The sequence below is a fragment of the Idiotropiscis lumnitzeri genome, chromosome 11, assembly GCF_059441095.1.
Source record: "Idiotropiscis lumnitzeri isolate Australia: NSW breed Sydney's pygmy pipehorse chromosome 11, RoL_Ilum_1.0, whole genome shotgun sequence".
NCBI classification, from domain to species: Eukaryota; Metazoa; Chordata; class Actinopteri; order Syngnathiformes; family Syngnathidae; genus Idiotropiscis; species Idiotropiscis lumnitzeri.
Window position 1 is genome coordinate 16,463,839 of NC_142401.1, and position 27,142 is coordinate 16,490,980.

General features: G+C 40.5%; 1 protein-coding gene across 1 annotated transcript; it reads right to left on the reverse strand.

Moving 5' to 3' along the window:
- Nucleotides 1-1,988: 1,988 nt before the first annotated feature.
- On the reverse strand, nucleotides 1,989-27,142 carry slc2a1b (solute carrier family 2 member 1b). Its single transcript, XM_088308146.1, has 10 exons — nucleotides 26,719-27,142; nucleotides 15,033-15,128; nucleotides 9,958-10,118; nucleotides 7,382-7,622; nucleotides 7,135-7,297; nucleotides 6,808-6,995; nucleotides 6,601-6,705; nucleotides 5,251-5,352; nucleotides 4,970-5,173; nucleotides 1,989-3,594 (listed from the first exon to the last, which is right to left on the reverse strand). Exons 1-10 carry the CDS (start codon nucleotides 26,731-26,733, stop codon nucleotides 3,400-3,402), a joined length of 1,470 nt encoding a protein of 489 aa, XP_088164272.1. The 5' UTR covers nucleotides 26,734-27,142; the 3' UTR covers nucleotides 1,989-3,399.

Here is a 27,142-nt window from a genome sequence, read left to right on the forward strand (position 1 = left end):
TCCTTGGATTCCAATTGCAGTTTCATAGGGACGCATTTTGATTTCCTACTTTGCAAATTAAAATTTCTGTACTATGGTTCTCATCACATTAACCTCACACTCATGCACAAACACACACAAAGTTTTTCCGTGTGCATCATTTCTTTTATTCAGCCAATTTTGACAATCAGGACAACTTCGGTTTTTAACAATTTCCTCAACACAAATGAGGTTCACCTTCCAAAGAACAATACACACATTGTTTTTTTTTTTAATTATTAAAACACTACATTTTTGTGCCCTAAAATGACACCTGTTTTTTCACTCCTCAGACATCTGATGATTGAATAAAAGTGTGTGTAAGCTAAAATACATTTTTAAGTACAGTCCTATTTGCAGTAAGAATCTAATAATACAAATCCTTTTTATTGTGTGAACATTTTTTTGGAGTGGCTGTGGTGTTTTATTTACAAGATGATGTTTAAAAGGCTTGCATGTAACAGTATAATAAAAATCCCACATTTTTTTGTGGGTGCAAATGGAGTGCACTTGAAGGTCACTGAAAGGCACAAATTGGATGGCACAAAAAAAGACATTCAAAATATAGTCGCTGTCCATCCAAAAAAAATAAAAGAAGGTAACTCCACATTTATTGTTTTGAGTATGCATCCTGGTGAAGAGATATGTATTTTAGGGATCCAGAAAAAAAAAAAAACTAACACCCAAAATTCATTCAGCGGTGTCTCCGGGAAAGTTTCAGAGCTTGACCTGAAATTTGGTGGCTGTGTCGCAATGCACAAAAAACAGAACAGGAATTCAGCCATTTTGGCTTGAAGCAACATTTTTTTTTCTTCTCAGTAGCGCCCCCAGGAAAGTTGGAAAAATAATATCCTCAACACCAGCTTGACTGACGGACATGAAATTTTGTGAACAGGTCTATCATGAAAGCACGCAAGAGCAAGTCTCAATGACTCGTGTCCGGGAAAAAAAGATTGAGATTGGCCATTTTGGTTTGGAGCAGCCATTTCTTACTCAGTAGCAACCTTGGGAAAGTTGGGGCACAACAGAAATAAACCAATCCTTGCCACCTGTTTCACCGATCGACTTGAACTTTGGTGTACACTTCTTACCACAAGACGCAGGAAAGAGTCTCAAGGACTGATGCCCTAAAATAAAAATAGGAAGTTGGCCAATTTTGTTTGAAGCAGCCATTTCTTTCTCACAAATGCCCCGTGGAAAAGATGAAAAACTTATCAGCCACCTCACCACTTGACACGAAATTGGGTGAACTGTCTATCATAAATGGATGCGTTAAAAAGTCACAGGGACCGATGCCTGAAAACGAACAGGATATAAGACGTCGTCTTAAAGTAGCTCTTCCTCACCCAACAATGTACTCTGAGAAGAGGAAATATGCTCCCTCAAGAGTTTTTTTTTGCCTATCGACAAGAAATTGCGTGTCGATCATTCCAGAATGCATTAAATTCTCAAGGAGCCATGGCTGAAAATGAACAGGAAGTCTGCCCCTTTTTGGCTTGAAGCAGCCATTTTACACAAATTCCTGGACTCCAGAACTTTGACAAACTGCTACGAGGAAATTTAACCAAATTGAGCCTCAATTGGTAGCCGGCATTCTTGATGGAAAGGCAACGCTAAATTACAAAGCTTTTTTTATTGTATGTGCCATCGAATGTGGGATGAGCATGTAATCAAAAGTTTAATGATTACTTTGAGGATTTTCCTCAAAATAGTTTTTGATCAAATGTGAGGATATGTGCTTTTTAGTGGACAGCAACACTATGTTAACTTACGGAATGGTCGCATTGACGAATTATTTGGATTTAAGGACTGATTTGATGATGTAACGTGCCAACAAGTGGCCTGAATTTGGACGCGCTCTTCTTAAGAAAAAAAATTAAACAAGAGAAAAAAAATAATATGGAAATAGGACACAACCCCATCTCAAAAGACATCAAATCATCCATCAGCCGCTCTCCTTCGGAACAGAGATTTGAGTTGTTTCCGAGACAAAAGAATATGAATAAAGTGCTGCTATTCGTATTTTTTTTTTTTCATTTTACCGGTTTCCTCAAACAGAAGAGACGAGAGCAGCGATACAGCAGAAGTAGACAGTGAGGCCGAGCAAGCTCAACTATTCTGCAACACATGGCAGCCCACAACAGTACTTCCATAATGGAACGCAAAGCAAGGCTTGGAGGCTTGATCCAAGACTGGATGATAAGGCTGACTTTCATTTTTGGTCCATTTTTCTCACCGACTTTCACTCTACAAATATGCTTGACCAGATGTGTGAGGCTCTGTCAAAAAGGAACTTCACATGGGGGGGAAAAAAAGATGCAGCCAAGAGAATAACTAGCGCATCATTTTAGTACATTTTTAGTGTGATAAAATTTGTATGTTCATCTCTTCCTCTTGTACAATTAAAATCATGGATGAACATACACTGTAGGATCAGGGGCCACACAGGAATAAAAAGACTCATTATGACAAAAGTTATGAATAAAGTCATAATATCACTCTTTTGTTCAAATATTCTTCAATTTATACTAATAGAGTGACTATATGCTTGGATTTCAATCTAATGCGCGAATACTTCATTCTCGGAATATTACACATTTATTTGAACAACTTTCCATTCGTTTTCAGAACTGATTATCCTTTCTAGGGTTCCAACGCCTGTCGCATCGTGCTTGCCGTGTATGCATGGTATATAATTTAATGATTTGACGTTATTCTCTATTGTTATTTTTTCAGTGTGGCCCTAAACTCCTTTGCATGAACATTGTCAACTACATATACAAATTTTCATAAAAAATTAAAAATAGTAGGGTAAAATATTGCCCCTCTAGAATCAATAAGTAACATACTTATCATATATTAAAATTAGTTGCAACAAAATGTGAACAGTATCACTTTTTCCTCAGTAACATATTGGGGCAGTTATTTCATGGAAAAGTGCGCCATCTGGAGGAGGAAGCTGTGCAGGAGCTACAGTGCGAGAGTCTACAGTGTTAGCATTTAACAGTATGATTGCTCAGTGAAAAAGGCGGTCTTCTTCCTTCTTTGAAATATCAAAAACCTTCCAACACGCCTCTTTCACACCTCCCGGACCACACGCTGCCCGTCGAGCGTTTTGAGTGACACACGAGGAGAGGGGTGTGTGCGTGTAAGTGTGTGTGTTTGTGAGCGTGTGTCAGAGGGGCTGGGCAGCAGAAGACGTAAAGGAGGATCACACGCGGTAAAGATGACCGAAATGTGCTGACAGTGTGAAAATGATTCTTCGCTGGGACCGTCTAGCAAATAGACCCTTCCATCACTTCTCTCCGCCTCCCATCTCTAGCCGGTCCCCTCCTCCCTGTGATCAAGAGTTTGTCCCATCACTTGGCGGTGGGGGCCGCTTCAGAGCTGCGAGTCAGCCCCCAGGCTGTTGAGCTCCTCGTGTTTCTCACCACCCGCTGCTGCGCTTTGGCGGAAGCCGGATGCGATCTCATCAAAAGTCCGACCTTTGGTCTCGGGGACCTTGAAGTACGTGAAGATGAAGAAAAAGAGCAGCAGCACGATGAAGATGACAAAGACGTAGGCGCCACACGCCGCCTGCACACAAGACACAAGAGGGAGAACATACAGCACATGAGATGGCTTTTTATGCCTCATAGGAAATGTGATGATCATCGTAAAGAAGAATATTGCATATGCAGTCCACCTGCACAGTGGGGACGTATGGCATGCGAAATAATGTGCGCCTGCACTCGGCATTCAAGATAGTGACACCAAGCAATCCAAGATTTTTGCTTATTTGTACGTTTACGGAATAAAGCCAACTTTTTTTTTCCAGAAATTGCAACTATATTCATTATTATTTTGACTTTTTTTCTTCATAAAACTTTATTTATTCTTTTAATATGAGGACTTATATTGTCATTCCGATCAACTTTTTTCTCATGATATTAAAACATTATTTTAAAAAAATTATATATATATATATATATATATATATATATATATATTATAATGTTTTCTGTACTCTTTTTGTCAAGCTGTCATTTTAGTTTTTATTCATTTTAGTCATGTTCATACTCTTATTAGTAAAGTAAAGTTTTAGGCGCCTAAATGTCTGAGCATTTTAGTCTTATTCTAATTTTAGTTTGAATTGTCCATGACGATTTTGGTTTAGTTTTAGTTGATGAGAACTGATGACATTTTAGCAGAGGTGGCCAATTCAGGTCCAGAGAGTAAGTCGTTCGGCTTTAGACACAGGTGCTTCTTCTCAACTGACAGATAAATTAGGTCAATCATCTGTGCAATTTAGTCAAGTCTCAGCTAAAACAGATGACAAAGAAGATTGGATATTTTCCACTTTTTTTCAGTAATGCGATCAGATTTAAAGATTAGATTAGATTTAAAATAGACCATTTTTAATATAGTATGAGTCTCTAATAGTATAGACCAGGGTTCCTCAATCCTGTTCCTTGAGGCCCGATGTCCTGCCTGCTCTTCATGTCTCCCTGCTGTAACGCACTTGATTCCTGTCACCTGTCTAACCTTGACTAGCCAAAAAAAAAAAAAAAAAGAGACTCGCAATGAGCTGAACTCTTCACGACCTTCTCACTATACATTGTTTTTCTATACTAAGGACCTTCTATTCTAAAGACATTGCAAAGTAGGGAACAGAAATAACACAGGGGACTTTGTGACGTGACGTTTCGTTTCAGCACGTCTCATTTTGGTTGACAAAAACAAAGATTCTTATATCATCATAGTTTCATAATACTTATTTGAGCGAATTTAAATGAAAATAATTGCAATTACATCAATTTTTATCCATAAAATAGTTATCCATATTTCCGGCATATATTACATAACGCAGTAACAGCAAATATCTGCTCAATATATTGGAATGCCGCATTCTATGTGGCTTATGGGTATTTCTTTTCATGTAGTGCTAATGACATGACCATGTTGAACTCACAGCTAAATACTGGAAGCCCATCCCGACAATGAAGTTGGCAGTCCAGTTGGAGAAACCGGCCACAGCGATGGCTGAAGGCCTCGGCCCTTGAGAGAACAATTCGGCCACGATGAACCAGGGGATGGGACCTGGTCCGATCTCAAAGAAGGCCACGAAGGCAAAGATGGCCACGATGCTCAGGTAGGACATCCATGTGACTTGGTCCTGCGAAAGAACAGGAGAGGGTTGCATTACATCGAGAATCAGGACTTGCACAGATTTGACCCGAGGGGCTCACGTACCAGCAGAGCCATGGCGATGGTCATCAGGAGGGCAGAACCAGCCATTCCCAGAAGTCCCAGCAGGTGGAGAGACCTACGGCCAGCGCGCTCCACCACAAACAGCTGGATGCAATGAACATTAGTTAATCGCTGAGTCCTTTGGAACAATGTGGCTAACCAAAACAGCAACACGAATGAAAAAGTGAGGAACTGTTAACAAGTTTGTTACACGGTTCAATTTGGTTTCTTTGGTGTTTTACTGTATGTGGATTCAATTAGCGTTGTTGTGTTCGCAGCCATATTTATGACCCTGGGACCTATGCAATTGTGATTTTTTTTACAACCATATTTTAGCTGTTTCATGACCACCCTTATCGTTAAAAAAAAAGGGTGATCTTTCCCCATTTAAATTAATGTTCATGTCAACAAACGCATTTTGTAACGTATATGACAAACAGCACTCTACCCTACCACTCGGGGCTCTATTTTCATAGATTTATGTCTACATTGTAGACTAATCTTAAAACCATCTAAAAGCAGGTCTAAGTATTGGCACATGTGGTGTAACGCAATTTTGGTGGATCGAGATGCAGGCAGATAGATTCTGAGTTTGCAGATGTGTGGTGGATGTCATCAAATTTCATTCAATAATATGACAACAGGACGCATCAAACACTGAATCGTTGTGGCAATCAATCATTGAACGCATTCCAATTGTTATTGTTAATATCCTTTTTTAAATCATCCCACTGGCAGAGCTATGGGTGCCGAGGGTTTTCACACACGGAACGCACAATTGTGGGTGAAGGCGGTCTTCAAGTGCCCACTTCACAGCGGCCAACTTAACATCATCTGCCTGTGGATATCTTCTCGCAGTTCGTTATAAACGTTATCGTCAATCTACTGCATGCACTCCATCCAGCAAGTCCGTTTATGCTTCGCACACACGCCTCTCCTGCACTAAATTTAAAGGGACTGAGCCGCTTCCATTGGCCGGAATCAAGTTAGCTGTGTTCACACACACACAACGGCATAAGTACCCGTTTCTAACTACGTATGTCTACGAAAACTCCAAAAGAAAGAAAACTCCACCGTGTCACAGTTCGACCGCACTTTGTGCTAGATTTGCGTTAGGTACTGAAATATGACATTAGCACTCTAATAGCTACTTTTGATGAAACTCATGTGCAAGATTTTTTTGGGGGGAAAAACTTCATTCCTGAATGCAGTTTCTGTAACATGGGTTCATGTTTTTGAACATGCTAAAAGCATAGTGTTGATACTTGATAATTTATCGATAAGGTTTTAGAATCTTAGCTCTTATTCTTTAATTTCATATATTTTAATGGAGTTCTTATATTACATACTTACCGACACCACAGTGAAAGCCGTGTTAACGACACCGGCTCCGATGGTAGCATAGACTGGCTGCGCCACTCCGGCTTGTTCAAAGATGCTTGTGGAATAGTAGAAGACCTGACAGGACCAAATGAATTTTCAGTTTTAGGTTGTAGGTAGTTACCGATGTATATATATATATATATATATATATATATAAAAATTCTGTGGTAAACTCACAGCGTTAATGCCTGACAGCTGCTGGGAAAGCTGCAGCACGACCGCGACGAGGAGGGGCTGGCGGTAGAGTGGCGAACGGAACAGCTCCAAAATGTTAACCTTCTTCTCCCGCATCATCTGCCGGCTCTCCTCCTTCATCTCCTGCATGTCGGCGCTAACGTCGTTGGTACCCCTCAGCTTCTTCAGCACTAATAGAACAGTAAAATATATTTATCAATATCCAATTTATCCAATATAAATAAATCTCTCTTGCCAAAACATAAAACGTAACTTTAGGATGCTGTGAGTCGGCCATGTTTTGTAGTATTTCTGCCCATGAGAACCTACCAGTCTTGGCTTTGTTTTCTTCGTTTTTGTTGATGAGCAGGAAACGTGGGGTTTCAGGGCAGAAGGGTAGCAGGATGCACTGCATCACCGACGGGATGAAGATGAAGCCCAAGAGAAGCGGCCACAATTCGCTATTGCCCATGATGGCCTCCAATCCAAAAATCTGAAATCAGCCAGCAGGGTCAGATGGGTAACGCCATCTACTAAAATGACAAATGGCAATAATGTCAATGAAAATCGAGAATACCTGAGCAATGAGGATGCCCACGACGATGCCAAGCTGGTGGAGGGTCCCCAGAGCCCCGCGAAGTGACGTGGGTGACACCTCACCCACATACATGGGCACGAAGCCAGTAGAGAGGCCCGAGTAAAAGCCCACTACGAAGCGACCGATGATGAGCATCTCAAAGGAGGACGCTGTCTTGGAGAAGCCCATCAGGGCTGATGAGATTAGGGCCAGGACATTGGCCATCAGCATGGCGTTTCTCCTGAGAACATCAAATTGACTTGTGAAAATCAATGGCAATTAGGCTGGATTTGCATTGCAAGTCCAAGTACCCAAGTCAGACTAGCTAGCTACTGTGCTGCTAAAGAGTGATGTAGAGCCACCATGGTCACAAGCATTTCCAGGCCGACCCAGATCCGATCGCAGAGCATCGGGGCAGGGAAGTGCACCCAGCGCTAGGCGGCCGCCGCACCTGCCGAGATGAATCCCTCGCGTAGACTCCGTGGGCCCTACCCATTTACAGACCCATGGTTTCAATTGTACTTGGTCGAAATTTTTGAAATATTGGTTTTATATTATGAAAAATGTGAAATGGAAACTCAGTTACTGTCTTAACTACCGTATTTTCCGGAATATAAGGCCCACCTGCATTTAAGCCGCAGCAACTCTTTTTTGAAAAAAAAAAAAGAAAAGAAAAATACAAGCAGCACCAGGCTATTGGCCGCAGTTTTCTATGTTGAAAAAAAATGTATTGTTACTGCATGTACAGAACGATTTTGTACTGTGAATCCTCATAAAGGTAGATAAACAGATTGTTAAAACAGTGCCTTTTAACACGGCAACAACCTTGCTAATTAAAACAGAACAGACCCAAGCGGGAAAAAAACTAAATTGATTTATTTTGCGTATTTTCTGATCTATAGAGCGCTCCTACCAGTAAAAGAAAAATCCACAGAAAAGCCGCACCATTGTATTACTCTTTTTAACAAGAACATTGGGTCAGGCCTACAAACAGGAGGGCATTAGTGCAATTGTGCAATCCTAGGATGCAATATAAACTACTACTGTACTTTCAGCCAAGGGTGTACTTAAATATTGACCAATGATGTATTTTGTTTACCATTACAGTATTCTTATTACAATACTTCCATCACTGTAGTATTTCTACCACTGCAGGATGTTCACTATTACAGTACTTTTATCATTGCAGTACTTTTATAATTGCTGTATTTCCTATCATTGCGGTACTTTTACTATTACAATACTTTCATCATTGCAGTATATTTTATCATTGCAGTACTTTTACCATTACTGTACTTTTATCATTGCAGTATTTTCTATCATTGCAGTACTTTCCTGTCATTTCAGTACTCTCACCATTACAGTACTTTTATCATTGTAATATCTTTATCATTGCAGTATTTTCAATCATTCAGTAGTTTTTATCATTACAGTGTTTCCCCCTCTGTATAATGGACAGGCATTAGGAGTGTTTCCTTACACTAGATACGTTTATACTGTGTATATTTGCATGCTTTTTATGAATGTCTGCTGCTAATGTTATACATTAACGGCTACATTACGCCGCCGACTCTGTGTGATCTATATCTTTGCTGCTGTAACACTTCAAATTTCCCCATTGTGGGACTGATAAAGGACATCTTTATCTTTATCTTTATCTTTACTCGCATGGTTCAAAATCTAGAGAAAATACAGTAATAAACTCGATTTTGTGGCTCCAACATGAATTGACAAGAAAATTTATTTAAAGGTCAGGAAGATTAATTGGAACTTATATGACCAATATATTTGGCTCATAGCGTTCTGATGAGTATATCTCACATCACCAAACCGCTCCCTTGCGCCCTCGTTAAGATGGCACAAAAAAAACAAACTCAAATTCAGTGGGTCGAGCAGACTATTCGGAGATCCTTAGGTCGCTGATTCAAATCCAGCTTGAAGGTCATCAGGTAAAATTGTGAAGCTACTGCTCAAAGTAAAAATGCCTTTATTTTCAAACACAAGGACAGGTCCCCCTGGCCACTCCATTGCTCCTGCCTTCTATTGAGAGAGGAAGTGAAAACATACAACAAAGATGCGTCCTTCTTAGCTGGTCGAGTGGAGGACTATAGAGACAAAGTAGAGATCTTTAGGTTGCTGGTTCAAACTAGCTCAAAGGAATGTCATCCGAGTACCATTCACATGTCGTGACATTTATGTTTACATCGATTCTACGAGCATAAAAGCTTGGGAGTCTTGTGGGAGCACATTTGCACAGTTGAAAAACTTAGATGAAGAGCCGTTCAGTGTAGTAATGATATTCCCTTTATAATATTCCCTTTATTAGTCCCACAATGGGGAAATTCGAGATTCGAACCCCTGAACGCGGCGCCTTAGACCACTCGGCCATCCCGATAATGAGTGGGTAAGGCCTCTGATGATCGCTGCCTACAAACTCTTTTCAGAAGAATTTCTTCAAATCTGGATTGAAGAAGCCTTACCAAAGTAACTTTTACAGGGACATTTCGAGGTGATTTGTTTCATTGCTCAAAGGAGGTAAAGTAATAAATCGTGGTGAGTGTGTTGAATAAAATTACCTTCCAAAGCGGTTGACAAAGACGCCAACTGAGAAGGAGCCGAAGATGCCGCCGACGGAGAAGATGGCCACGGCAATGGACCAGATGGCTTTGAGGGTGTTTTCCGAAATGGGTTTCTGGTAGCGCGCAGCCCATGTAGTGTTGATGAAACCCTCGATGATCTGCAGAGAAGACCGGATAAAGATGAACAACATAACCACTGTCATCAGTGTTTCCTAACCTTTGAGCAAAGGCACACGTTACTGCTCACAAACACTATATTATCATATGAATATTATATATTGTTCACAAAAAAAAATCACGAACAGAAAAAGGAAAAAAATACAACTCTTCAGACTGTATGTTATGTCAGAGCGCATTAGGCTACACTACAGTTGCATGTGACATAAATGGGATATTTTTTCTTTGCCCGTGTCACCGGTCATCTGAGTTCTTTTTTTTTAATGACACTCTAACAGCTCAAAACCGATCTTGGTCACTTTCATATTTGGTCAAAGATCAGATACGTATCCTATTAAGTGGCATTGCGACATCAGTCTAAACGGAAAGGAAACGTATGTATCCGACTTATATGTCATCAAAAGCCCAAAATGGGGTCCAAGGCACATATTTTACATGGAAAAAAAACTCATGACACACCACAAGACAAAAGTGATACAAAAAGTACACTGTACTGAAACAACGATGAGCTCTTTAATTTAATTGCAATTAATTTCATCAGTGTGTTGCGTTAGCAGTGAGCTGCTGCACTTGGCCAGCGGATGGCAGCAAAGAGCAACCACCTACATTTCCTGGCAAGGAGGAAGTTCCCCAAGCCAAATTTACAGTACTCCCTTCCCCCTACCACGACTATGTTGACAAACACACACCCAGGCCGGCGAATGGCAGCAGTTAAATAACTCCGCCTGTTTGATTGCGTGCATGCGTCTGTGCTTATGTCACAGCAGCCGCCGCTCACATGATTCGAAAAATGTCAGTGCTCAACGTGTGACTTAGTCAGTATGCTGCTTGACCTCCACTGAAGTGCCCGACGTCCAGATCAAGTGTCACATGGATTTTTATTGTGTATATTTCCAAAGGCAGGCCAGTGACTAGCGCAGGGGTTCTCAAACTTTTTGGATGGCGAGACTCATTACAAGGAAGAATGTTGTTCTTTTTTTCTTCTTCCAAAGCCAATTAAAAATAACTACCATACTACAAAAACTGTTCTTAAAAAGAAGGATTTTTTGGGTGGAAGCGAGTGTTCATTATCCCCTAAAGCAAGAACAGTATTGAAAGTCATAAAGAAGCCGAGGAACTTTGTTGCAGAGATGCACTTCTCTGTAATTTTTCTAAAAAGTTTTTTGCCCGCCAAGTTTGAATAGCACTTGTTAAGATTTTATACATTTAATGTTACCAGTACATCTTTTACATTTTCGATCCACTGCAGCACTCCCCGCCTCCTCTTTTTCTAATAAGAGCTTTGCTATGGTGCCATGTGGTGGAATGTTAGTGTCAAGACAAGTGAAGTAAGTTGAGGAACGCCATTTTGGTAATCTATATGATATTACAAAAAAATTCTAGGTGTTGGTATGCTCACAGATATTCAGTATTCGCCTCAGGACTCTGGGCCTATGTATTTTTTTTTTTAATTATAAATGTTTCTAAAAATAATTATATAAAATATGAACAATATACAATTTATTATATATAATACCATATTATTTTTCATGCGCATTTTAAAATGATATATCATAGTATTGTATTGCAAGCAATTTAACGGATACAAAAGTTGCGGCAAATAGACCCCAGTGTGAGACCCCAGACTAGTGGGCCTGTCATATCCCTTTCACGAGGGAGGCTGGCTGCTCTCAGCTCAGATCACGCTTATCTCCTCGCACTTGCTTAGAGATACTTGTTATCACCAGCATCCCTCTGCGTATGACCTTCACAACCTTTTTTTTTTTTTTTTCTGTGCGTATGTGTATTTTTCTAACATTCAGAAACATTAGCAAACTCTAAATAAGATATTGGCAGATGAGGAACTGACGTGGACGTAGGCAAGGCTGAACTTTGTCTCCAGTTCTTCCCTGACTAGGTTTGAGTTGGTTGAAAACCACATGAAGCCATCAGACCCGGTAGTGCAGGGTGAATACAAAATGCAAAACAGATGGCAAGCTGCCTCATTGACATGCACCCAATGACGCAAGCTCAGCTTACCTTGGTGCCTTAATATTCATACCTGTTAAGGCACCAGCCTCCAGTCTACATTTGGCTTCAGCACTAAGTTTTGTCGTCATCACCAGTCTTCTCATGGGAGAAAAATTGTCTCCTACCCTAATAAAAGTAAATACTAAGACTATTACTCTGCTCCACAGTTTCAACTTGACTGCAGCACTCTTCTTGTTACCCTTGCTCTCCTCTTGGGATATACTATAATATAATAATAGTGACAATAATATTTGGCTCCTACCCTGGATAAAGTAAATACAAGAAATGCACATTAGCATCAGAGGTCGCCACTTGGCTGGAGTCATTTCTGGTTGCCCTCAGTCTCCTTTCGAGATACAATGTGTTGCTGTACCATCGCAGAAAGAAATACAAGAAACCCTGATTCGCCTTGAGAGTTTCCACTTGGCTTGGGGGGAATCCAATTTCTTTTTGCCCTCGGTCTCCGCTCAAGATACAATTTGTCTCTGCTCTGCGACGGAGGAAGATACCTGTACAGGAAACCCTCATTCTTATCCAAAATGAACACTTCAATGCAGCACAGTTTTCTTGGTTTCCGCAAAAGTCTTTCCCAAACATAATTTGACTTTGTCAGGCTCCAGGTCTGCACTTGGCTAGTGCTGCAGTTTCTTGATGCACTCTGTCTTTTTTCTGGATTTAATTGGTCTACTCACTATGACAAAAGAAAAAACAGGACTCCCTAATTCTCCTTCAGACATTCCACTTGGTCACAGTGCTCCGTTTTCTTTCTGCCCACAGTCTCCTCTCGGGATAAAATCTGTCTTAGTTCTAGGGCGGACGCTCATCCTTCATGTTTGTTACTTGTTGTTTGCTAACTTGTCTTCTTAAGCAATTGTGTTTAATATGGTGTGGATTCCACAGCTTTACTACTTAAAAACAGCAATCTTAGCGGGGCCCCAATCGCCAAAAGAGCTTAGATTTAGACATTATTAAATAAAATCCAAGAATACTACAAGGCTCAAGTGGGAGAGACCACCACGATGAGATGAACATTCCTCTCCGGCGTCCACGCCAAACTGCACGTAAACGTCCTGACTGACCCCTGGTTTGTGTTACTTTCAAAAAGTGCCGTGCAGGTCCATCCAGCAGTTGGCAACAGGAAGCACACTGCTTCAAAACAAGCTGTGCATTCATGCTGCCTGTATGCCAGCGGGAGTCATCCGTGCTAGCGGTCAGGTTGTCAAGGTGAGCAATGTATAACAAAATGAGTCGAGAAAAAAAAAATCTCCTGCAGTCGGGGTGGAGTCGGTTTGGATGTGTAACAAGACTTTTTGAAAACCAACAAGCCTCTTGCTGAGTTTTTAATTGTGACGTCAATATATTGCAGCCACTGGATGTCGGGATTTATTCAAATTTTAGCATTTTAGTCTTACGATGCAAAGTGAAAGTATACGGGGCAATTCCTGGCAAACACCTCAATTGCATGCGAAGAAATAGTGGTGAATGGATATCCTCTTGCTTAGTCATTAATACAAAGGGATTATAAGCAAATCTGTCAGAACTGTTTCGCAAGCTTCACGTGAGCACGCTTAAACCCACAAGTGTGTGTATCAAAAAACGCGTACTGCCCAAATCCCCCTTCTCCTCCCATGTGTTTGCACTCGCATGTGGCCGAACATGTGCGCCACCATTTTCACTGTGCCTATAACAAACTTCTTCAATCCGTGCAGATTAACGCTCCTGGAACAGGCCCCTAATGCCGTTCCGCATGTGAAGACAGCCAAGGCAGGGAGGTTTTTTCACACTAAAATGAAAGATAAATATGACTTGACTGTCTGGATGCAAAATGAAAGTCTAAGTCGCACTTTGGAATGGGAAGTCTTTTCAAAATGAAAGTTGTGTGCGATTTTTCTTTTTTTTTTTAACATTAGAACGGCAATTGGTGAGCTGGAGGCCGGTCCCAGCTGACTTTGGACAAGAGGCGCGCGACACCCTGTACTGGTTGCCAATCAATCACAAGGAACATATCGCTGTCGGACAGAAACCCCATATGTCCAAATATAGTAAATTAAAGATTATTTCACAAATAAATACTGTTGGTCGTCTGTTAATTTTACGTATCATTACGGATTACCTTATGAAGCAGAGTAAAAAATGAACAGATTTCTGTATTAAGGGCAGAGCGGCCTCACACGGAAGGTTCAATTATTGCCTGTGTGTGCGTATTATTGACTCAATCATGCTTGACATCATAGCAAACAGCTGAGGAGCCAGTCTAAACAAAGGTAAATAGAGAGTCGCAAAAAGATTGGGCCCGTGTGGCAACACACCTGAGACTTTGTGTGCTGCGAGGCCGCAGGGTGCGCCCAGACCAATGCGATCGAACAACCCCTCAGAAAATTCACTCGATACAACCTCCCGGAAATTGGCTACTTTATTAACCTCTCTGTTAATAAACTTCAAATTGACTTGGCGGGGTGATTCAGGAGAATGTTTTCTTACTACCTGCGTTGTCCTGGGAACAGGTGCCCTTTCATTTCCTGCAATAATCCTCGACAAGCCTGCTGTCAGTCAGTCCATTTTAGGGCACTGTTTTACACAGGAATCACTCGGAGTCTGTTAATATAGATGTCCTTGGAGATGATAAGCCCTAATGCAGCTATTTTTATCCCTCTACTAAGCCCACCCCCTTTTCCACTCTGTGGCCCTGAGCTCAGCATGTCACAGACATGGAGCAATATTGCAAACCCAAAATATTTTGGATTCTCCTACTTTAACATCCATCAATCCATTTTCTGTACTCATCCTGGCTAAGGTCAGAGGTGATCAGAAGCCTATCCCAGTTAACTTTGGGTGAGAGGCAGCGTACACGTAGATCAACAACAACAACTGTATAATATTCATACCTTCTGAGGCGCATTGATGACGCCAGTGTTGTATCCGAACTGTAGGGATCCAATCACAGCAGTACCAACACACAACATCAACGGGAAGGTGATTTGCTGCACGGGGAGAGAAACAGAAAGTAATGTCAGTGGTTCAATAGGACACAATTAGAACTCCAAAAATGAGATATTTAATTAATTCTTTACACATGATTTAAAACCATTCCAAGGTTTCTGAGAGGGGACGTGGAATCCGATTTTGTGTCCACTCAAGAAAAAAATATTCTGTTTTGAGGGATATTGTCAACTCAAAACATGGAGGACACAAACTATGTAGTAGAGCGGTCAAGGTGATTATGGTGCCGACCACTCAAAATTTGACATCCTCCACAAATGAGACCTTATCGAATTCAAGCCATCAAGCAAAATCGATGATCTCCACAGGGTGGACCTTGACTTATTAGATACACACGGGTTGATTATAACCAGCATAATGAGGGCAATGTTTGTGGAAACATTCCAAAATTCTTATTGCAAGTCACAGTCATTATGCAACACCTAAAGAAGGTATAACTCTCTATGCAATTGATGTAAACTGTAAAATGCTCCAGGGGGAACCTCCAGATGCCTGTACTCTATATACTTTGTCCTATTGGCTTCGCTCTCAAAATTAGGCCCCCCATGGAGCCAAGCAGCTTAGAGCATATTGCCCCTCATACCGCAAACTTAATAAACCAGAGAGGAGCATGTTAATTTCCTTCATGTCGGACTGGCGAGCAACAGCTTCGGGCACAACTTGTCGCAGTCACGTATTGGGCCGATGGGATTTTAAGCTGTTCGAGAGATTTTGAGATAAAAAGTTGCATGCAGACTTAAGAGTGGCTGCTGCACCCGATTTGACCGTTGGGCAAAACAATAGGTCGCTCGTCAACAACACAATAAAGAGAGAGAGAAAATCATATTGACTATGGTCACTGATTGGACATTAAGGAGGAAAGCGTGACAGTGGATGCTGTAGGTATGCCACCAGTAGGTACTGGTATATTGCGCAGCAAATGAACTCGGAGCTTGCCATCATTACGAGAGGCCTAACCCCGCTGTAAATTTGCAGTTCAACAGCTTGGCAAATAAGTATGTGAAATGCACGTCAGTGTAAGTGTGTACAAAGATCAATAAAGTTATCTGCGTCCAAAACCATTTTTTGCTCAGCCTTGACCAATTAAATTTTTTATTTGAGTTGCTGGGTAAACTAACTTAAGGAAACTATGTCGATACCTAAAGAAGCAATTTCTGTTACTTTGCACGACACAATTTTGTGTGGGCCATGAAGAGGAGGGATAAAAATAAAGCATTTAAAGCATGCACTGTGACGTGCGCTATAAAAAATTAAAGACTCTCCAAGCTCGCCTACAAGGATGTGTTGTGTTATAAAGCGCACCACAGCCTTGTTCCTTACACTTTTGACTTTTGTGTCTGAAAGAGCCAACGATGAAGTGACGGTGATCGAGTCATCAATGTATAAAAGAGTTTCAATGAGCTCCTTCTTCAGTGTAAACCAAGAAATCCTGTCTCCGTGGGAGAAGCCATTGCTGGCTACTTGTCGGCTGGCTCGCCTTGGGTAAAGGCTATAAATATGTGCAAATACTTCCTTCAACGCTTGAATACAGCAAGCGTGAGAATGACACAGAGGGAAGGCTGAAGACAAAATCGACCAGCTTTACCTTTTACCTACATACCAAGACTCTGGGGGTGTTAAATTTGCTCAGACATACTGTAAACTGTGCCTGCGGAATGCAATATTCTGGAAAGGAAATGTAAGCAATCTTGGCAATATAAGAGCGCACATGTATACATTCTCCAGTGGATGAAGATAATAATGGCAATGTATTATGTGCATTGATTTGAATTCCATGTCAGTTTTTTCTTCAAATCTTTTAATTGCCACACAATGCGGCAGCGAGTGGAAGAGTCGTACGGCTCTATCTGTACACAGGGCAGCAGCATCATGACATTTAGATGTTCAGGAAACAATGAAGTCACACCCTAGGTGCAATTTTATCGTCGTCATTGTCTAAAAGGAAGCTGGTGTGTGGCTTCATCATGGTAAACTGCCAAGATGTACTATGGGTAGCTGTACTTACTTTTAATGACGTAGGACTCGGGCTGGGCGATACTGTAGTATTTCATGTTGGTCGATATCAATATATATTGAATTATTTGCTTTTTTACTGTTGAAACCATGGGGAAACAGGTTCAATCCGTGTTATTTTATTTTTTTACGATATTTTTACAGTCCTGTGAAAAAAAAACTTTTTTCTTTTTCATTTTTTAAGTTAATGTTTCTGACTTGCAGACATTGCATTAATGTAAAAATTAAAAACAAATACATGAAAAAGCCCTGAGGGTCAAGGCCGTTCTGTTTTTTTTTTTATTGATTATTTTATCGAAGGCATTTTCCATTGATATTGATCACGTGACTATCTCGATACATATTGATATTGAATTATCATCCTAGCCCTACGATTGACAATATACAACTCGTAGCTAACATAAAAATTTGGCCTCTTATTTCAACTTGGGTTACACTCCAGTTCTATCAGCCAGCGTGACGAGCTTTTGATGAGATGGAAATGACACAATACAGAATGTTTTGTTTTTAATCATGGCTGACCATACACAATGTCAAATTTAAAAAAACTCTCAACTTGAGTCTATATTCCCTTCAAAAATTCAGCATCTTATGAATAAAACCCGATGTGTTTGACAGACTATTTACTATAGATGCCAGATTCTGACTCAAATTTACCATGCAAATGTGATGTGCCTGCTTTTGAAAAGTAAACCATGTGATTTTTTTTTTTTTCTGACAAGTCATTACTGCAAAATGCAAACTTAGCAAGTGTGTTGAGAGGCTGTTAATGCTCAGCTCCACACCGACTCTTCAGCTGATAAATCCCAATAGAGGATTCAGAGGTTGCATTAAAGGGGAAGTCAACCCAAACATGTTACAAGAATATGTTCTATGCAGCCCCACAGGTCTCAACGCGGTATTCTGATTAATATTGCGTTTGTGGAAAATAAGTCAAGCAGAAAAATCCACCCATTTTTAGCCATCTCTCGAGGCAGCCATTTTGCCACGTTGTCGACTGAAAATGACATCAAAACTGCTAATGGCTCAAGCAACGACCAATCGTGGCTCAGCTTCAGAAAACAGGTGAGCTGTGATTGGTCATTGCCTGTGTGACTGTGTTGTACTTTTTAGTCGACAGAAAGTGTCTAAATGACCGCCTGAAAGGTGGCTAAAAACGGCTTGACTCACATTTAACAAATGCAATATTAATCAGAATGCCGTGTTTGGAATTGTGGAGGTGCAAAGAACATATTATTGCAAAGAAAATGTGGGGGTTGATTTCCCCTTTAACACAAAAACAACAGCAGTCGTAGCCTTTTATTTTTAAATTAGCCCACATGGTTGTGTGACGGCAACCTTGACGAGTGTTTTGGATATTTCGGCTTATCATGGTTTTTATTGCCAATACATAGTTGCTACCTACATCAAGACAACGCCATCCCTGAGTCATATTCTGAAAAACAATCCTTTCAGTGTGTCAAATCTGTGAACCGATCAGAACGGGGAGTTTATTGATCCGTTACACCACTAACTACATGACTGCTAAAAAGTCCCGAGTAATGTGCTGAATACATCATTTCAAGACAATACCAGGCCAGAACAAAAGTGAATGCTGATGAAATCAGCTTTAATTGCACTTAAACTCAGCTGGTGTCCCCTTAAGCTGTGCCTACAAGGGCTCTATCACGTCTCTCCACGGGCCCCCACCTCCGCGATCTCAGTTTACACATCTGTGGGCAATCCAATATGTGATCTCCTGCAACTTCACCAAGCTCAACACTCATCCTCCTGACCTGCATTTTCAAATACTCTTGTTTGCTTTGGCGTGTGGCAAAAGCCTTCATCAGCTTGCTGATTTATGTCCAACTTGACCTACAGCAAAACACATGGTGATCATTTTTATACTCACTGTATTCGTCGTTGATTAAAAGCAATCAAGATTCAGAGAGGTCAGCAGCATGTACAAAGGAAAATAAAACAATGAAAAGATGTTTTACAAGGCCATGTTTATAACAAGTATCTCCAACGTCGACTGGAACTATATTAATCAAAACATGTAGCTCCTCATCAGAGAGCACCTTACCCATTGACCCAAGACATAGGGCTGGGCGATATGACCTAAAATCAATATCGCGATAAATTGGGCAATTTTACCTCGATAACGATAAATGCACGATAAATTCCCCCTGAGGACCAAAATCTAAATAAATGCAGAAAATGCATATTAACTGCTTTTTTTTATTGACCAACTGGTACACATTACTTTCAATGAAAAATAGAAGTACAAAAATCATTTGAATAAACATTCAAAATAGCTTGCTTTGCATGACTTGAACAATGTCACAAAGAACAGGAAAAAAAGGGTACCTCTCACAAAATCTTTTCCTGCAAATAGATTGTGCCGAGATGGTGTAATGCCATTTGCAAATGCTTAGATTTGTGTAAAGGTATCTTGTAAACAATATAAATAATGCCATGTGCAAAGGCACTAGTCGCCTGTAAACAAAATGCTAAATAAAATGAAAAAAAAAAAAATCAATGGAATGCCAGTGCCAAACAAACGCGTGTGCTTCATCAGTAAAATGTGCCGTCTCGAGTACTCCGGTGCGCAGTCGCCACTTGTCGTCTATGTACTGCACATTTCAGGCTCAAACAGGGATGCATGTTGCGACTCGACCACAAGTCGGATGTGGATGCAAAATGCTCGACATGTCTCCGCTCCCGTCCCGATGTTGTCCATATCGGGAAGTGCTGTTTGCGGCAAATATTTTCGTACCTCTTGTCGGCTACGTTCCTGAGGCGTTTAAATCCTGTGCGCTCCACTGTAACTTCAGGAGCTCTATCTTTAGCTATGTGCTAGGCTATCCCGTCCACCACTGAGACGTTCTCTCGTATGGTTTCGCCTCCGTTAGTGGGCTGTTGTCACTTGTCCAACCTTGCTTCTCACTTTGAACTTTTAGCACAAGCTCCAAGTCAACAGCATGGTTGTGTTGTGGGTGGTGAAAAAGAAAAGGTTGGACGCGCTGTTTCAGGTGCTTACGACGCACTTTGTAGTTCATGTTCTTTTGCGCAAACATCGTCTTTATGGAACCCCAAACATTTCCAAACGACAGATGTCGAATTTCTTTTTGGGACAAGCGCGACAAGACCAATTTCAACTAACGTTACTTCGTCTGCAGCCGTGTCAGCCGCTTCTGAATTTGAATCGCCAGCTACGAACGCGTCTTGTGTTTACATTCTTCTACAGCGCCTGAGTCACGTGACTACATGCGCTGGAGCAGACTTAAAGAGGCATGAACATTGCCGCAGACAGAAAAGACTTTCCTTTTTCATTTTTTTTTTAGACACCGAATTTACCGACAAGGGCAAAATGTTGTCGGTCATTCTAATAAATTTCGGTAACGGTAAATTTTCGGTTAATCGCCCAGCCCTACCAAGACATTTTACGACAAAGTTTGTCATTATTTTCTTTGAATAAACGGTGCCGTTCGGAGCAAACAATTGACGTCAATGACTGTCCTAGATTTTGTTCCGCGTTGTCTGATGAAAATCTCGTTTCTCCACTTCATGTTGAAGGTTTTCCTGCATGTACTATTAAAAGTGAGCAGTGAAACAACATAGGGAAATGCCATATTTATATTAAACAGCTCCTTTGGCTGCCAGAACACGCCTTTCAAAGAATTTACTTCCCCTTGACTTGTGGTTATTTTGTTTAAAGAAATAATTTTTTTTGTTTTCACTTATAACACTTAAGTCCATTGGCTGCCAAAATTATCCTTCCAAACACGTTCTGTGGACATAAAAATACCTACACACCCCTGTTCAAAGTCTTTGTTTATAAAGCGCAAATGTTAAGTTCATTGATGACAAAATTGTTTTTAAGAGCAATTAAAAAGAAATCATTTCATATTTTTTTCCACCATTAATGTGACCAATGAGCTACAAGTAAATTGAAAAAAAAAACATTTCAGAGGGTGGAAATAAATAACAGACAATTTGTTTTCATAAGTGCAAGTTCATTATAAAGCAATCACAATCAAACTCATGTGAAACTGGAACATATCTTCCTAAAGGTAATTTTGGCGCAAACAATACTGGTCATCATCAAAAGAACACCATATCTACAGAGAAGTACACTGGCATAGCAGCAGTCACGGGGCAAACATAGAAACCGTGACTGAGTGGGAACCAAACCCAAGTTACCCGCACAAAAGTCAGGCGAATGTACCACTACACCATCAGTGACATCTACATCGAATATCTGAACTTTATTTGCAGTAAATTGGAGGAACTTTAAATGGTAGCCGGTGTGTGCTGACTCCCATTTAACATGAATTTGAATGCGGTTGGTTCATTCCGAGCAGTCGCGTAGTTAAAGTGTGTGTGGAAAACTTTTGAAACTGTGTCTTAGTCAAGATTTCATTTTTTTACATCACAAAATCCTGTTATTTGAAGCGAGGTGTGTAGACTTTTCAGATCCTCCGTACTGCTCAAATTCATTTAGCGGTCGTCCTAAAACAAGTTACAAATTCAGGCAAACCGTTTACGGTTATTTGTTTAAATAAACCATCTTTTTTTTAAGCACATTATTGCATGGTTAACATTAAAGCTTTTTTGTGTTGAAACGAGTTCAATTAATGCATTACCAAATTTCACCTTTACACTACGAAAGATGTTAGTTATAGTGTCAACTAGCAATGCCTTTTGGTGGAAACATCATGTTCGACCTTACGTCTTGTTGTTACAAGCTGAGAAGAACATAAACAGGTGCAGTTCAACATGGGTAGGCATTGTTGCTTGCCAGCACATGGCTTCCACTTGGAACATTTAATTGCAGATTGTCATTTCCTGTCTTCTTCTTGAGAACAGATATTATGAAACAGCGAACCCGTTTGACCTGCGAATAATGCTAGCGAGGAATGTTCAACTTCTCAAGCATTTATCCAACTTAAGCTCGTCTATGTATATTGAAAAGGTGATTTAATCCTCCAACATGCAAGAGGGTCACATGCAGGGTCCAAAAAAATAAAAAAAGGCTGTGCTCTTTGCAAGGCGTCGCTAAAGCAAACACTACGACCTTGGTGACAGAGCTCATCTTAAAATAAATCTTGTGTGTGTGACGAGTCAGGGGGTCCTTTGTGTACTCATGATTTTACGACTCTGTGGACAATTTTGTTTGAGGAATACAGCGGTAGTGCTTGTTCACAACAGATTTATCTAGCTCAGTCTTACTACAAAGTGCCAAGACATTCACAAAAGAAGGCAGAATATCAAATAGGAGGCATCGACTTTGGAGGCTTTGCAACCATGTGCAGAGGTTCGAGAGCAACGTGAGACCATGAGCCCGATATTAAGCAGCTTCTCATACAAATAAGCCGAGTCAACGGTTCGGTTAACCCCAATTAGTGTTTTATTCTTTGTAAAAGGGGGAACACAAAGAAAGCGTTGTTCATAGTTAAGCAGGGATGGTGGCAATGTTTGGCTTATTAGTGATGGTTAGCATGTCAGGTGTGTTACACACCGAATGATATTGACAGAACACACCTCAGAGAAATAACAACTGCTACAACACTCACCAAAGTCAGTCTGTAATCAATACACAAATATGTAATTGCAGCTTTGAGATCTACTTGCTGTAAATTTCCATTGACTTTGCCTGTGGTGGAAATGAGAGCTGCAAAGAAACGTGTGTGCAGTTTATGCAGTTTGTAAATGCTTCGCCTGGCCATTATTGGATTGATGTAGTCTATGGCCTCCCAGAGGGTTGATGTGTGGAAACTGGGGTTGGAGATTCTCATGACATCCATAACAGATGATAGTGGACAAGTGGGGTGGAAGTAGGAGGCGCTCACAGAGGAGAAGTGCAGAAGGCTAAAGCAACAACAGCTAACGAAACATTTAGAAAACATTTCTCTCTTCGGGCTGCAGTGCTCTGGAATTCCCTACCTGTGGAAATTAGAGCTCCCATCTCAGTAGAAATGTTTAAAGGTCAATTTAAGCCAAGCCCTGTTTTACTACCACGTCTCCTCCCGCCGCTTGGAGGTGGACTTGACGACGATGATCGAATCAGATGCTGTTGTATGGATTTTGCACAGACTGTCTGGGACAATATCTGAAATGGAACAGCTTCCACAAGACATTTCTATGCAGAATTATAAATGAACTGACCGGGATCGGGTTTAGAGGAAGACCTGCAGCGCTTTGTGGACTCTCAAACTGTAGTAGTTAAAATTGTATAGCAGCAACCACATTATGTGTTAAATGTTGCCCTCATCTGTAGTCAAGTCTTAAGGTTTCTTCCTTGTGCCCACCGCCTTATGTTTTTTTTTTTTTGTCCTTGTCCCCTTGTGGGTTCAGATCAGGGAATAATTGTCACCTGTTTGTGTAAAGCCTTATGAGACTCTTTTGTGATGAAGAGCTGTGTACATAAATTTGACTTGTCGCTTCACCACAAAACATCGTTTTGACGGTGTCTCGTTACATTTCCTGTCTGAAAATGTGATGTGAGGACGGTACCGACAGACTGCACTATTTAGTCAGAGACAATACTGCCTGACATCGTATAAAGTCCTGTTTAGTTTCACAACATTGAGACAAAAACAATGTTAGTGAGTATAAAAACAGCCTCATACCTTCTCCTTGGACAAGGGGTCCTCAATTCTGTTCCTCAACGGCCGGTGTCCTGCCTGTTTTCCATCTGTCCATGCTGCAACACACCTCATTCAACTGATCAGATAATCAGCAAGGTCTGCAGAAGCTAGATAACGATCCTGATGATTTGAATTAGGTGTGTTGCAGCAAGGAGAGATGGAAAACAGGCAGGACACCCACCGGCCCTCATGGAACAAGACTGAAGAACCCTGGCTTGGACCAGTGATTCAAATAAATCTTTCAGTTGACAACCTTCTTCTTAGCATTGAGGTTGTTTTCAAAGCTGCTGAGTGTTTGGTGAGCTGGTCAAACATCCACTTAGCATATTTCTACATACTGGTAACTTTAATGATGGGTGGTGCACAGGGCAAGAAATAAACTTATGAAATAGGGGTACAGATCTGGGAAGTCCTCATCCATTTTCTCCACTGCTTGTCAGTTTAGAGGTGAGCTGGAGCATTTGTCAATCGACGGAGCAACAGCCAGACAACAATTGGTTGTCAGTCAATCACAGGGCACATACACAGGCAGTTGACAATTCACATTCAAGAGTCACCCTGTCACTGAGTGGTAACAGAAATCACGCTGCTGGCACCTAAGTCAAGTGACTGAATCGCAACACCATCAGTAACCCAATAGGTAACTTATTTTGGGAGTTTTCTACTTACTTTGTCTATTTCTAAGGAAATAAGCACACATCTTAAATGACAAAATTCCAAATGAAGTTTGTTCTAGTTTATGTGGATCCTTTTAATAATACATCACTCAACGACAGTATTTCACTGAAGGATATTATGTTTGTGCAAACACACTTGTTTTGTTACTGATTGATGTGCTCGTACTTCATCTACTAATATTGTACAACTGCTCCCCTAACCTATAATGTTTTTTATATTGAAGCACCAACAATATTGCCTCTGTTAACTTGTCCATCCATCCATCCATCCATTATCTGAGCCGCTCTCCTCATGAGGGTCACGGGCATGCTGAAGCCTAAGCTATCTTTCTGCTATCTTTGGGCACTAGGCGGGGTACACCCTGGACTGATTGCCCGCCAATCGCAGGGCACACAAAAACAAAACAACCATCCGCGCTCGCACTCACACTTTAGGGCAATTCAGGGTGTCCAATAAACCTACCACGCATGTTTTTGGAATGTGGGAGGAAACCCACACAGGCACGGGGAGAACATGCAAACTCCATGCAGAAAGGCCGGAGCCAGAATCAAACCCGACACCTATGAACTGTGAGGCCATTCTCCTAACCAGTTGATTAATTTTCAATAGCAAGCCTAACCGACATTATGGAATCATACGCAGCTTGCAGTAAGTGACAATAACATGCACAATATGCAAAAAAAATAAATAAGCCAAATGCCTCTGTGCAAAGAGTCAAAGAACATGAACATAAAATATAAATGTTTTCCACATTTTATACATGGGTGCCAAGAAATACCAACAAACAACACACAGTTAATACAATTGATGACTATAAAGTGTCCCTTAGGGATGAATATTGAATTGATTGAATTCACCGGACTCTTATTAAGTGCTATGATCTTTTAGCAATGTCAAGGCATCACTTTTTTGTTTTACTTGGTTTCACTGTTAACACGATAATATTTTTCTGTGATCAGTTGGATTCTAAAGTTGTTTTTTTTTTTAGCAATTCCGTGGGCAAATCTTTGTCTTGAGGCAGGGCCACATCAGATTTTCAAAACAGATAAAAGAAAAATGTAAATAACGTGAATATCAGGATTATTATATTTCAAATTAAATATCTTATTTCCATGATTTAATTACTGCATATGTGTAATTAAATTTTATTGTAAAAAAAAAAAACATTTAAAACAACACTTAAAAGTTAAATGTACATTTAGAACATTTACTACAATTTTTATTTTCTAATATTCTTTTGTAAGAAACTCAAACAAACGCAGCAATTAAAGGGAAAAAACAGATAAATTAATAGAAGTATAATTGTTGGATTATTTTTAATTTGGTAAATGGTAGGAGTTTCACTTTTTACTTTTACCTGTTTCTTCTTAGACCTGAAGTGCACAGTGTTTCAGTAAAAGTCAATATTTACATTGTTTTTTTTTGCTTTGTGTTAGTTCTTTGCATTGAATGTCAGAGTAAACATTCAACTCAAAACATGCAACTCAATCGATCAATCAGTCCTTATAAATTTAAACAATTGTATCACAATTACTGTACTCCTGGCCCCTTTAAATTATCATTCAAGAGCTACTTTTGCCCACAATTCACCAAGTCAACGTTCAAACTTATGCACGTCGTTGTATGTCATCTTCACAGATACAAGCAATTAAAGAACTCCCAATTTTTACAAGGAGTTTGCAAAGCACACTTTTTGATTGCCATTTATTTTTATGCTGTTGTTGCTGTTGATTTGATCTCGTCATTAATATATAGTTGCCACTTTTTATGCAATATCAATGAGTGATTAAAAGTGTTTAATTCGGTCAAATCTGTTCAGAAACAGCATTTCTATTGCATATAGTAAACAACATTAATGTAAAATACGTATTTTGAATAAATGGATTAGAATAGTTTGACCACATTTTGCACGCTTAGAGGGCTCTGCCAGGATGACCGAGTGGTCTAAGGCGCCGCGTTCAGGACCCAGTCTCCCCAGGAGGCTTGGGTTCGAATCTCGAATTTCCCCATTGTGGGACTAATAAAGGGAATATTATTATTATATTATTATTATTATTATTTTTATAAAGATGTTCGAAAGTGCAACGCGAGAATGACAGCACAGTTTCGCAGCATCTCAATAATAGAAGCATTGAGTACCCCACCAAGCGGCATCATGGGTAAATAATGTATTGCACTCAATGACCTCGCTTGGGAAACATACGTTCGGAACAACAATCAGTAAAAGAACTGGTTTGACAAAAGTTACCTTTCCAGAATCCATGGTAGCGTCGGTAAGGCAACGTCGTCTTCTTGTGTTATTTCGACGTCTTCTTCTCCGGTGAAGTGTTGTAAAGAAAAATGGCAAAACTTCCTCGTTGTCTCACAAGCTTACAGCACGCTTATGTTTTAACATCAAAGAGGGGGAAAGTCAAGTTCCCAACGTTGACACAGTTTCCCCCCAAAAGTCCCGTCGCTCGCCTTTTTTTTAAGACTCAAAAATCAATACGTATGCGATGTCGTTCAGCACCCTTTCCCTCGCTTGTATTTGTAGCGTAGCGTAGCTTCCTGGTTAGAAGAAAAAGTCTGCTCAAGCTCAGTTTTTTTGGTAGTTTTCCTGCTTATTTTTCTTGTCGGAGCTGTAGCAAAAGCGACTAGTTTGACTCCAGGGCCGGCTTGGGTTCATAAATGTC

Bases quoted from the DNA above. Each gene is read 5' to 3' on its own strand.
- slc2a1b (XM_088308146.1), bottom strand. The intron at 6,706-6,807 runs GTGAGTTTACCA...TGGTCCTGTCAG, and splicing joins AGCTGTCAGGCATTAACGCT to GTCTTCTACTATTCCACAAG. The intron at 5,353-6,600 runs GTAAGTATGTAA...CATTGCATCCAG, and splicing joins CGGCTTTCACTGTGGTGTCG to CTGTTTGTGGTGGAGCGCGC.